The 13,198-nt window shown below is 43.1% G+C and overlaps 1 protein-coding gene across 1 annotated transcript in view; it reads right to left on the bottom strand.

Moving 5' to 3' along the window:
• DCP1B (decapping mRNA 1B) overlaps positions 1-13,198 on the bottom strand; it is a gene marked incomplete at its 5' end in the record, with an annotated part of 37,716 nt that overhangs the window by 2,870 nt on the left and 21,648 nt on the right. The window contains 4 exons of the mRNA XM_080914149.1: positions 1,671-2,513; positions 4,445-4,573; positions 9,860-9,995; positions 11,856-11,922. Coding sequence (XP_080770275.1) covers positions 1,671-2,513; positions 4,445-4,573; positions 9,860-9,995; positions 11,856-11,922 — 1,175 coding nt within the window. The remainder of the gene's footprint in view (positions 1-1,670; positions 2,514-4,444; positions 4,574-9,859; positions 9,996-11,855; positions 11,923-13,198) is intronic.

Consider the following 13,198-nt stretch of genomic DNA (forward strand, 5'->3'; position numbering starts at 1 on the left):
AGTGAGGGTAGATCCTGGGATGAAGAGCACATGGAGCATGGAACACTGTGACCCATCTGTCTGCTGAGTCTATCTAATCCCTTGGCTGGCAGGTCTAAAACCAAGTTTTCAAATGGCTTTCCCAATTATGCAAGTGACATTCTGAACTGGGTCTGACTGACTCCTACAGCTGCCATGTGTCTCTAACTCAGGTAACAAAAAGGTATCTTATTTCTCAGCCTTAAAGTGCTCTAAAACTCACGAGACGGAAGCTGAGCAGCAGCAATTTAGAAGTGGCTATAATTTTATCTTCATTCCCTTGGCATCTTTGGGGGCAGAAAATGGCCTAGAGGAAGACAGGCTGTGGTTTCTCTTAGCTTTCCTATTTGATCTCCCAAGGAGAGGTGTTGAGAGCTGATGCTCCCAAAGGGAGGAGTCCCAGCAGCAGGAAGAGCACAGCGTGGGCTGACAGAATGCACACTTTCCTTATTTGGTCCCTGGCATTTGTGAGAACTAAAAACAAAGAGAATTGTATATGTAGAAATTTAAGTCTGATTATTAACCCTGATTTTCTAATTCCAAATCAACAAAGAGAAATGAAAAGCAGACATTTAAATGGAATCAACACTGCCTTGCAGTGGGAGAGGGGGACAAGGCCTCCGTTTCCAACAGAAGGCACTTGCAACTGGGATTTAATAAAAAAGAACACCTTGACATGTTCACACACCCAAACATATATGGTGTATGCCCAAGGCCTTTGCTTTAAAAACACCTGAACAATTTCTGAGGACATATTTCGAGCTGTGAGATAAAACAAGTCAAAAAGACCAACAGTTAAAAAAAAATAAGGTAAAATATAAATAAATTAAGTAGGGGGAGTTTTCCAATCTTTAAAGGCAGTGTTTTCAGCCATTCTGTGGCAATCCAAGGGAAACAGACCTGGTCAGACCTTCAGAAGCTATTACAGGCAGCGGGTCAACAAATCCTGGCTCACTATCCCAGTAGTTGTACAGACAAACTACTTTCCCAGAAAGATATACTATTTCTAGCAATTACACTATGTTCCCTTCTCTAGCAGTTTGTGGGTGGTACACTTGTTCCTGCGTGGCCTTCATAATATTGCTCACCTAGAAGGCAGTAAAAACAATAGTATCTTTACTGTTATTTCTGTTTACAATAGTATCTTTACTGTCATTTCTGTTTACTTTAAGAACCTACAAGATTGTTGGCTGTGTAGAAAAGTGGCTACTAACATGTAGGAAACACTCAAAATCATACACCGAGCCAATGAGCAAGCAATAATCAACCATAGGGCAAAAACCAGGAATCAGCCAGATATTTACATCACAAAATGTTAGCAACACCTGCCATGGGTCTTAGTCAGAGTCTTGTAGGTGTTTCCCATGGCGGGGGGCGGGGGGCTGGTCTTCAGACCTTGTGACATGATAAAGAGCTAACTCTGCAAACAATCTACCTTTAAATGGCAGAAGAGCAGCAGGCAGACTGTACGTACACAGAAGCTTCTCTATTTCTCTATCCCGGCAAAAAGACAAGGCAAAAGACAGAGACCCCAGGGGCCTTCGTGAGGCTGTTCTAGTGGAGACCCATGTGATACCCGTTCCCTGCAGCACAGCAGCCAGCTGCAGATGCCACTGCACTGCTACAGCGCCTTCTCCCCAGTCCATACTTACCTGCAGAAGAGGAGCCTGTTTCTCCATGCTGGCTGTCTTGCTGACCCAGGCTTCCAAGGGCTTTTCTGTCCCTGATCCCTGGGCTGACACAGGGAACCTGGCTGCCAAGGCTGGCCGGGGGGCTGCCTGCTGCTCCTGTTGTACTACCTGGAGCTTTCTTAGCAGCTCCTGAGTTGGGAGTACAGTGGGGCTGCTCTCCTGGCTGCCAGAGAGGGACACTGCTTGTGTGGGTGGTGCACACTGCTCCTTCCTGAGAGCTTGATGTCCTGGGGTGGGAGGTGGAAGGGGGCCACTGAAATATACTAGCTGTGACTGGGCCACACTTTGGCCTGGAGCCACCTGAGTGGCCACAGCTGGACTGGCAGGCACACAGGGGTTATACTTATGCACTGCCCCAGGGGCACCTTGAAGCTGCTCTAATAGCCTTTGGCTTTTGCAAGTGCTCTGTGTGCAGTGTGCAGCCCTACCACTCCAGGGGGACCCCAGTTGGACAGGACCCGGAAGAACTCCCCCTGCAGGACTGGGGCTGACACTTTCACAGGGCCACTGTTCGGGGTGCTGTGGCAGGGAGTGCACCCCCGTGCTCCCAACCATGAGTTTCTGAATGGCTGGGCATAGTTGCTTCTCCACCGGGAGTGAGAGCTTTCTGGGCTCCTCACACGACAGGGAACATGCAACCCCAGGATGAACTGGAAGCTTCTCCTGCTCCTGGTGGTGGTGGTAGTGATGGTGATGGTCGTGGGCAAAGGTCCGGGAGGGTTTCACAGTTTCCTGACAAGGAGCTTTGTCTTGTTTCCCAAATAGCGCTGTCAAAGATAAGTGTTGAGGCTCAGGGTCCAAGGTCTGGGGAAAGAAAAGGTATCTAAAAATAGGTTCACATAGTTTAGTTATGGGAGGGGGAGGCTGTGAAGCATAACTGAGCTAACTGTTGGCTTCTTCTACTCACAAAGGCCCAGTGGCAGAAGTGAAATTTATTACCTTGGCAAGCCTGAGACCTTTGCAATGTCAAATGTCTTCACAGCATCCTCCCCGCCCTGCCCCCAGGACACTGTTATACCATAGTGTCTGGTCTGCTGATACAACATGCATGTGATCCTTGATGGGTCTGTAGCTCACACATCAGGGGGTAAAATTATACTCTGCAGTAGAAGATTGCACGTTTTCATGGTAACCCATCTCTAGAGCTAGGGTCCATCTAGGGATGCTGAGAACAAGACGTACAGAAAATAGAAGAATGTAGGAGCACCAGGTTCTTGGCTGCTTTCCATAGAACTATAGAAAGCCAAGGTTAGAAAGAAATGAATATTTTAATCTAATGTGCAAGGGCCAGGTATATACAAGGCTGGGGCCTGGCTGCTGTCCTGCTCTTGCCCTCTTGCCCCTGAGCTCTTCCTCTATCTGTACATTCTGGTGAAAAGCAAGCGCCATTCTAAAGCCTCTTGATTTCTCTAAGATGAAATAAAACACTCTCATGGAAAGCTTCCTTATTTCTTTAAGAATTCAAAACATGACTTACATTAGTCAGTCATTTTATATCTTTTGGCTCATGATCATTTACAGAACTGATTTAACCCAGTTCCTTGAAAAAATACCTCTTAGGAATAACTTTGATGAGTGAGAGAACAGACATATTTCCTGTCAATAACGGGCCCTGCTAAGCAGTGTATTTTGTCTCTGCTGCACTGTTCGGAACAGCACAGAACACACATACCAGCACAGGCCGGTGGGGCTTAGAGTACTCCCCGGCCCAGTGCAACCCGTGTATGCAGTGCCTGGCACTGCTTCTGGTACAGAGCAGTGCTCAGAAATGTCCCATCGTATTGTGCTGTCATGATGGCTTCTCTACAGTGGCCTGGGAAGCCACCCAGCCTAGAAGAACGCAGACCCAGTGGCTTATGATTCTGTGTCTGCTGACACTCGTCATGAGCCGTGAGCAAGCATGTTAAGTGTGACAGTACCCAGGAGGAGTGCCCAGTGCAGATGAACAGTGCAGCACGACCCTGCCTTCTCCACTGACCTCAGTGTCTTTCTCCTGTGGCGCATGGGCAGAGTGAGAACTCCAGAGAGGCCATGGATAAAGACAGGGTTTTCTGGTTTCTGTTGTCACTCTAAGTTCCATGTTCAGATTGTGAGATGTGGAGCTGGAGCCCCAGTGAGAGAGCCCGTGTGACATTTGTCTTCCTGGGTCTGGCACTCCTTACTCAGTGCTACTTTTTTTGTTCTCCCCATTCACATGCAGATTTCACTTTTCTTTACAGCTGAATTGTACTCCACAGTGCATATGCACCATGTTTTCATTTAGGATGTTTCCACTCCCAAGCCATTGTGAATGGCGTGGCATGACATGAACGGAAGGCAGGCTCGCATGGAAGGGGTGATCCCATGAGGCCTCACTCCCAGACAAACAACTACTGCAAATGAGGAAATCTGAGAGCAGGAGAAACGGTCTTCCCCAGGGAAGAGCATATCAATTAGTTATCTGACACCAAATGTCCAGCCCTGACAATGTGTACACATGAGTAACACTGTATACATATGCATATACATGTACACATACATAACAGACAGCCTGGGTTGAATAAGTTCTATTTACATATTTAGGAATATACAATATTTAGGAAATAGAAGACATGAATGAGAAAGCAAGGAGAGTTTACGAGAGAAGGGTTGGAGGGAGAAAAGGAGAGGGGGAAATTATGTAATTATACTTTAATTTCAAAAATAAAAAATGTTTTAAAAAACAAAACAAAACAAAATAAAATCAGGATTCTTACCTTGCTGGGTGTAGGTTCTTGCAGCCTCTGGCTGCTGCTGGGTCTCACAGGGACAGGTTTGATAAGCTTAGGGTTGTCACAGATGGCAGAAGAACTGGTCATCTGTTTTGGCTCAGAACAGGTCTTACACTGGAATGAAAAAAACTCAGACACTTCACTGTTGATGTTAATAAAAGAAGCATTAGTGCTTTTACCCCTGTTCTTGCTTATCTGATTGGCAAATGGTTATTTTAAAATAAGTTTTCATGTGTGAAGGATAATCTCTCTTACCTTTCTGATGGGAACTATAGTTGAGTAGGAACCAACTACACATTGGCTTTAGTGTGTAATTCAGTGCCCTGAAATACTACCCAAGGACCCACATGCTGTTGGGTAGTTGTAAGGCTATGCATTTACTTAAGATGACATCGTTTAAAACCAACCAGGCTAATAAGTTTTGATGGTAAGCAATCACAGAAATCACAGTATGGGGAACTGCTAAAAATATGTAACTGAAGCACCTAAACGTTTTTGGTCTACAAACTAAAACGCAAAGCTGTCTCAAACCACTGATTTAAAAATTGCTAACACCATCTTTATTTAATAGATGGCTTCTTGCATAAACAGGATAATTTAAATGAAGTGTTCTGTGCCACTCGCTACACATTAGGATTTTATAAACAGATGAGACAAGCCTCAACATTTCAAATACTGATTCATTATCAGCAGTTAATCTAACCAACCGTGCAATTGCTAACAGTAGGATTCATAACAAAAGCGCCTAGCAATAATGCCAGGATTTATCTTGTTAAAACATACGATACAACAGGGCCATGCACACTGCAGACTCTCTGTAGCATTTGGTTCAGCTGCCCAGTCAAGGCCTAAAGCCTGAAAGCCCTGTCACCACATCTGAGAAAGTATGAGAGAGGCATCATCTCACATGTCGGGAGTCCACAGTTCCGAGTTCCAGCTCTTGGGGCACATCCTCTCATTCTAGGAAAGAGGCTTGAGGTTGGCTGCACCTGTGTGCCCCCGTCTGTTAGATCACCCATACAAAAGTCTAAGTTCCAGTTCCTGAGAGGTCTGTGAACTCTTCGGCAGTCTGCATTCCTCTTGTGAGTGATCATGATGGGTGGTGTCACCGCACGGACTGACTGCCGTCTTCCTAAGAGCAGTGCAAGGCCAGAACAGTAAGATATGGCTTATAAAATGCTGGCCAGAGGAGCTGCTTGCTCCTTGTTTACAAGGAGGTGATGTTAATTTTAAGCAAAGAAAACAGACTTTCCTCACCTTTCCTATGCACTGAGACGTAGCTTTGCCTCTTGTATACATCACTCCTTAGATCTTTCCCTTTTTCTTTTTAAAAGTGTCACTACATAGCCCAATCTGGACTCAGAATGATAACTCTAATCATCAGGGAAATGCTAATCAAAGTTACGGTGGGACCTCACATCACTCCAGGTGGAATGTGCACTCTCAAAAAGGCAAAAGAGGTCTGGAGAGATGGCTCAAAGGAAGAGCAGTTGTTGCTCTTCAAGAGGATCCAGCTTTGGTTCCCAGCACCCACATGTGCACACACATAAAATAAAAATAATTAAAAAAAAAAAAGGTCAAGAGACAACAAAGTGTTGGCACAGCTAAAGAGCAACGGGAATCCTAGCACAGTACCGCTAGTAATCTGTGTAGGAAGTTCCTTTCAAAGTTCCTTAAAACCATAAAAAATGTAACTACCGGAAGGCCTATCAATCCCACTTCTGGGCACATAACTACAGGGTATGAAACCATTATGCCCAAGAGACATCTGTACTTCTTCCATGTTTACTGAAACATCATTTTATAACAGCCAAGACATGGGTCAATTAAATGTGTGACTATGGATCGACTGACAAATAAAATCACACACACACTTCATATGCATGGGATATTTAATTTTCAAAAAAGAAGAATAGTTCTGCCACTTGTGATCACACGTGGATAAAGCTGGAGGATACAAACGGAGTCAGTCCCTCATAGTAAGACGCAGAGCACGTGACGTCATTTCTGTGTGGACCCAGGGCAGAGGACGATGGCCATCAGAGGCTTGGGGTACAGGCTACTGTGGGGATGTTCATAAGAAACCAACAGGTCAGGAAATTTGAAGGACCCACACACGTTCCAGTGAATACAGCATCTGTGAAAGGTGCTGGGAGCAGACCTTAAGTGCTCTCACCACAAAAATGCTAAGCATGTGAGGTAATAATGTGACGTAATGCTAAGCATGTAAGGTAGTATGTCTTCATTCACTTGGGTTAGCCATGCCACGACGTATATGTATCAAAACCTTATGTTGTATGCCTTAATTTATACAAGCCTTATGTTTTAATTGAAAATTTAAAAATAATTTAAAAATAAAACTGAACTCCCCACCAAATTCCAGAGTCAAAAAGGATCTCAGAAGTCTTTGTTTAATTCTTATCAAGAGACATGGGATTCCTTTACAACATTTCCATTATGGCTCTTTAAACATGTCCAAAAATGGAGACACACTTCACAAGAATTCTGAGGGAAAAAATCCTTTGTTTTTTTATTACTGTTTTCATTTTCCACTTCTTCCTACCAGCCCCACTTTACCAATGGTCTGTACGTTGTCTGTGTACGTCTGACATGCCGACATGCATACATGAGAGGTGACAGCACAGGTGGGACAGGGCTTCTGAAATGTGACTGATGCTAACAGGAGAGCCTCTGCATTTAGCTGGGAGGGCAGGCACAGGTCCTGTGATGGGAAGGGTCGGAGGTGGACCTTGAGAGGCTCATCTTGTTTGGATGGGTACAGAGGGGAGGAAAGGCAGGGAGACGTTTTCAGGAAGCAACACTAGTTTCCAATGCTTAGAGAATACACCAAAGACCATGTGATGGAAGACCCCAAAAGGTCACCACCAAGAAGAGTCAGGGTGATGCCTATAAGAGGACTAGTGGGAGAAAGGGGCCACCAGCCACCTGAGTTTCATTCCCGGGGTCATCAATTAGCTTATTCCCAGCTTAGCTTGTTCCCAGAACCCACAACCCACAGGACAGAGGGACCTTCTGAAAGCTGCCCTCTGACCTTCACATTTGAGCTGTGGCTTGTTTGGGACTCAACAAAATGTCAGTGTCAGAGACAGGTTTGGTGTCTGAGTACTTTTGGTAGAACTGGTCCTCACTGTCTCTCCCATCACCATGATACCATGGCTTGTTATGTGTAACTCCGTGCCCAGCACTCTGTCCACACTGCTGCTGGGTTCTTGTGGCACTCTTGTAAGCTGGCTGCAGTGCCGCTGCACTAGATCCCATTTGCCCAACAACCAGGAACTTCTTCAAAGAGCACCGACACCTTAGGAGAAAGTAACCCAGGGCAACAGAGGTGCTTACAGCTATGAGGCGTCAATCATTTCTGAGCCTTTTCAGGGAGTCAGAGGTCTGTAGTTTGTATTTAACACAACATGAACTAATTTTGCTATTTCCATGTAATACTTAGGATGCAACTTTAACTTAGTCTGATTTACTTCTCTAATGTCAAGATTTGGTTGCAGGCACACTAATATAAGTTTTTCATTTATTGTACCTGTAACAGCTGAGAATTATAAGGCCAATAGTCCTATCAATTACAAGACCACTGAATTAAGTTCCTAATTTATTGTTCTTTTCATCTTTAAAGTATAATCTACTAAGACTTTCGTTCAAACACTGACTTGAAGGCATGATTTTTTCTAATTATGTCAAAATGTAATATTCAGGTACATTTCTTATTTTTTACCCAGTTTCCAAACCTAAGATTATTATTATTATTATTATTATTATTATTATTATTATTATTATTACTACTACTATTTATAGTACAGAATAGAGTTTATTCAGGTCATGGGAGAGTTAAGAGGGTGGTAGAGGCAGAGAGAGAGAAGGAAGTAGAGGAGTAGAGGCTGGCCATGCGCATGTGGAGAGAGAGGGGGGAAGGGAAGGGGAAGAGGAGGGGTAGGGTTGGGAGAGCAAGAGAGCCAGGAGGCAAGAGAGGCCAAGAGCAAGATTATTATTATTTTTTTTACTTTTATGATATTTTGCCCATTTTCCTAGAGAGTGTTAATCTTTTACATTTCAATTTTTAGGGGTCTTAACCCATTCTTAGTTTTTAGGTGTGAATATTTCTTCTCATTTGTTATAAAATTTCTTTTTGTTTATGTTTTTTTAACTTGTAAAATGTTAATTTTCTTGTATAGTTGAGATTAATTCGTTTTGAGTTTTAAGGCACAGTTAGGAAGATTTCTTTTTTCCTAGATTGCAAAGAGATCCAAGTACATTTTCTTCTAGAACCTGAGTTTTCTAACATATTTGCCATTTAACTTGGGATTTAGTTTGAGGTACAGTTTGAATTCTGTACTTTTCCAAATGGGTACCAGTTGACTCAACACTCTTTAATTAAGAGTCCATTTGTATAACTGACGTGAAACAGATCTTTACTGCACCATGAACTTGATCTATAATCACACCTAATTCTGGCTTCACCTATTCTGTTGGTCCATCTGGATACTACTGTGTATGAGCACCAACAACCCGCAACACCCTATGTTCATAAGCAATTTTCACAATCCACAGCATCCTACATGCTCATAACCAATCTGAAGCAACAGGCAAAACCTGCCTCCTGCCCTCCTGCCCCACCTCCTGTCACAGTGCTGTTTTTACAGCCACAACCCCACTATTCTTCTTGTCTATTTTCCCTTACAGTCAGCTGGTCTGCTCCACGGACAGGAGAAGAAAACGGTAGCATTTATTTAAAATCACCTCAAATTTATAGACTAAAGGAGAACTGATACCTTTACATTCAATAATAAATGTATTACTCATCCTTAGCTAACATAAATATGTTAGAACAGGGCATATACTTCTCTATGTTCAGGTCTACTTTTATGTCTTTTGTTTTGATTAATACTTTTAAAATTACCTTTTCCTTATTCCCTGGGGAGCAGCACCACAGCACAGGTGTAGAGTTCAGAAGAGGACACCTTGTGGAAGTTGGTTCTCCCCTCCACCATGTGGATCCCAAGGATCAAACTCAGGTCATAAAGCTTGGTGGCAGGTGTCCTTACCTACCAAGCCATGTTGCTGGGGCTCAGGCTTTGAGTTATGAAATTTCTCACTCTGTGGTCCAGGCTAATCTGAAACTCACCATCCTCCTGTTTCAGCTTCCCAAATGCTGGGATTATAGGCCCACTCCACCAATGAACACATGAATTTGGTTTACACATTGCCACTGTAAATCTAGCAGGCCCTCTAATGGAATGCAATTTGTATGAAGGCTATTGACTGCTTAGGCTCCCTTTAATTTACTTAAAAGGCAAACCATCTATATCCTGCTATGTGGATTTCATCTGCTGGCAGTCTTTGTCACCGTGGTATCATAAGGAAGCGGAGACTCACCTTGGTGTACTCATCTTTGGCCTTGGTGAGCATCTGCAGGATGTCGACTTCTCGGCCCTCTCCTGAACTTAAGGTCACTGGTGAGGACCCTGCTCCAGCTCCATGACAGGCTTTCAACTGTTCGCACTGAGTAAGACTAGAAAACGGGAAGCTGAGATTCAGGGAACTAAAGTCAAAACGGATGCTATTTATCACTCCGACTCTCTCCCAAGGGTTTTCATCCTGCTAGAACCATCTTAGGACCGCTTAAACATTTGATACAGAAAATGAGAGAAGAGGTCCTGAGTCAACAGGTCACATAAGCGAACCAAGGGTAGGAGTCAGGAAGCTATGACCTGAGAACTGTAGCCTGCCCACCTGTTTCTATAAAGAGAATGACTAACGCAGGCCTGCTCACTGCTGGACACACCAGTCACAGCTGATTTTACACCACAGCTGCAGAGCTGCTGCTGACTGTGACAAAAGGCTTCTACAGAACATCCCACAGGGATGATCATCATGGCACAGAGACTCCCTTCCTTCCGAAATGTTGTGGGGGGCAAGCAAGGTGGACAACAGCACCTCTGACCGTGCAGGCCTCAGCAGCCTGGAAATACCATAAAGGTCCCATCCTAATTCTGACCCCAGGCTCCTAAATGCTACAGGGAAACAACAACAAAAGCCTTTTCTTTGTGTGCTTTGATTTTTAGCTCAAATTTTTATGTTAACTACGAAGTAAATGGTAAAGTAAGACCTGTGAAGTTACCAACAGATTTCATTCTAACTAGAGAACAGATCCCAATCCATACAAATCAACTGTTCCTTGCTACCAATAATCAGTTTCCTGCCCAAGGTATGAGGTGATCACTGCAGAATGCCACCAGGTTTACCATGACCTCTTGGCTGAGTTACAGGGTATTTTTTAATCCATATAAAACCCTGCTATAATTGTCCCTTGCACAATTTGCAACATGAAATGTTTAAGCAACTAGTTGTTATGGTGGTAAATACCAGTTTGAACACACTTAATCACCATCTGTGACTTGAGCTGGCTGCCTAAAATTAGCTCTCACAATCGGGAGTTTCAGGAGTCAATTTTATTTATAAAAATGTGTTCCCTGGTTTTCATTTCCTTGTGGGGGTCACTTTTTCATTTCACTGCCCTGGATTTAGAAACAAATACTGGTTCTTCGAAGACAGAGCACCACGGCCACATGGGGAACAGCTATTCTAGGCAGAGACTCAGCTTCATAAAGAAACTCACTTAATTCTGATGACCTTGGCTATTTGCATAAACAGCAGCAAAACTGAGCAGCCAGGTCCATAACTGGTCAGAGTCCACCAATCAATTGCATCTGAGCCTCCTTTGGATGCAATTAGAGAAGCCAGAATCAGCACCTCAGAGAAGCATTTGAGAAAGACACTAATAAGGGGCTGAGTAGTGTGTGTGTGTGTGTGTGAGAGAGAGAGAGAGAGAGAGAGAGAGAGGATTGATTGTGTACTAACCGCTAAACTAACATGAACTGACTCTGACTTTCCCAGAGACGGGAACTGAAGAGGACTCTAAGCACTTGGTGTTTGAGGTTTCTGTGAATTAATTCTGAGTGACAAACACAGTTTAAGAGAAAAGTGGTTAAAGGGCAGGAAGGAAATGGAAGGTATTAAAGGCTCTGGGCAGCCTTTCAGGATGAGTCTGCATGTTCTTTCTTACTGATGGACACACAATTTTCCAGAAAAAAATACTACTTGTTTACAAATGAAGAAAACACCAAAGAAAACTGCCACATGGAACAGCTCAAAAGAAGCTCGTGGAGAGAACAAAAGCCACATAAGCTGAGGGCGGAGCTACAGAAAGTACACACATCGTTTCTTACTTTCTTCATAGGCTAAGCAGTGTCCAGGGTTGGGGGTCGTGGGTGACAGCTAAGAGACACTTCCTGCTAGTGTTGATTCACACATTTAGAAATACAAGCCACAGTGCCAGCTCCTTGGACACGCTCGGCCTTTTAATACTTACTTTTTCATTAGTTTTGCAATTCTCTGGCACTCTTCCTTATCATAAAACCAAATTCCATAAATGGACACTGGGGAAAAACACATCAAACAAGCTGTAAGCATCCTCAAAGCCACACAATGGAAGTAAGTTCCCTTTCTGTCTTAGAGGAAAATATATAATAATCGGTCATGGAATGAATTCATTCAATTAATTATTCAGCAGATGAAAGCAGTCACTGGAGTCAAAGCCAGAAGGAAACGCGTGTACAGTTAGAAGTGCAGCTGAGAGGCCTACACATGGAAGCCTGCTTCCCTGCCTCTAACCCAACAGGCAGTTGGTGAATGCTTCTTAAACAAGTGGCTACAGATTGAAAACGAGATCAGGATTCTAAACTTCTTGGCTTTGAGACTTCATTGTTTTTATATTCCATTTGCACATTTCACAAACACATTTCATCTTTATTTTTAAATATTCAGAAACCTGATGTTCATATTATGCCTTGAAACCTCCTTCGCTCTCCTTCTCCAAGGAATATGTTAACTGAAAACTGGCTATGAGTTATTAGGATAGAAAACTAGAAAAATGTATTTTAATGATAAATTTCATTTTAAAGTGTCTGTTAAAAATTTACAAATGTTGGAAGGTTAGGAATGATGATGGTATAACCATTTAGTAAAGAAATAATATAATTGTGATTGATTTTAATCATTTTGCAAATAAGCTGTCTATTAAATTTAGTATGTATCTAGCTCTATCTAGTTCTGTAGTGCAGGTTAAAACAGTTGGAGGATACATTTGTAAATATCTAGGTCCTGGTCACATATGTAAATAATCATATAAATAATACAGGAAGTACATGAGCATTAAACCAAACTTCATTGAAAACAACGGCAATATTATGACGGAGCAATGAAAATTAGCAGAAAGTATTTGAGAGGAAAACACTAAATTAGACCTTCAGTGCAGGGAGCGGTTCTGCATGAAGACAACTCTGACAGGCTCACATCTTTTTCTCCTCACGTGTCTCACCAATGCCCAGGATAGGACTAATAGAAATAGCCAAAGGAACAGAAAATGCCTTTTTAATGCTATTTTAAGCAGGTATCGAAAATAAACTTTATGGATCCAAATCACCAACTTGCCAAACTTCATTACTTCATTTTGTACTGATCAAGTGCATTCAGAAATCTTTTTTTTAAAAGGTGTGTGGTGTGTGGCACTCGTGCATGTGTGTGTCATGAAGGGCATCAGATCTAAAGTTGCAGCTAGTTGAACTTCCAGATGTGGGTACTGGGAACCAAACCTGGTCCTTTGGAAAAGCAGTAAATGCTGTTACCCTGAGTCATCTCTCCAGGCCCTGTATT

This window comes from Micromys minutus (genome assembly GCF_963924665.1).
Source record: "Micromys minutus genome assembly, chromosome: 3".
NCBI lineage: Eukaryota > Metazoa > Chordata > Mammalia > Rodentia > Muridae > Micromys > Micromys minutus.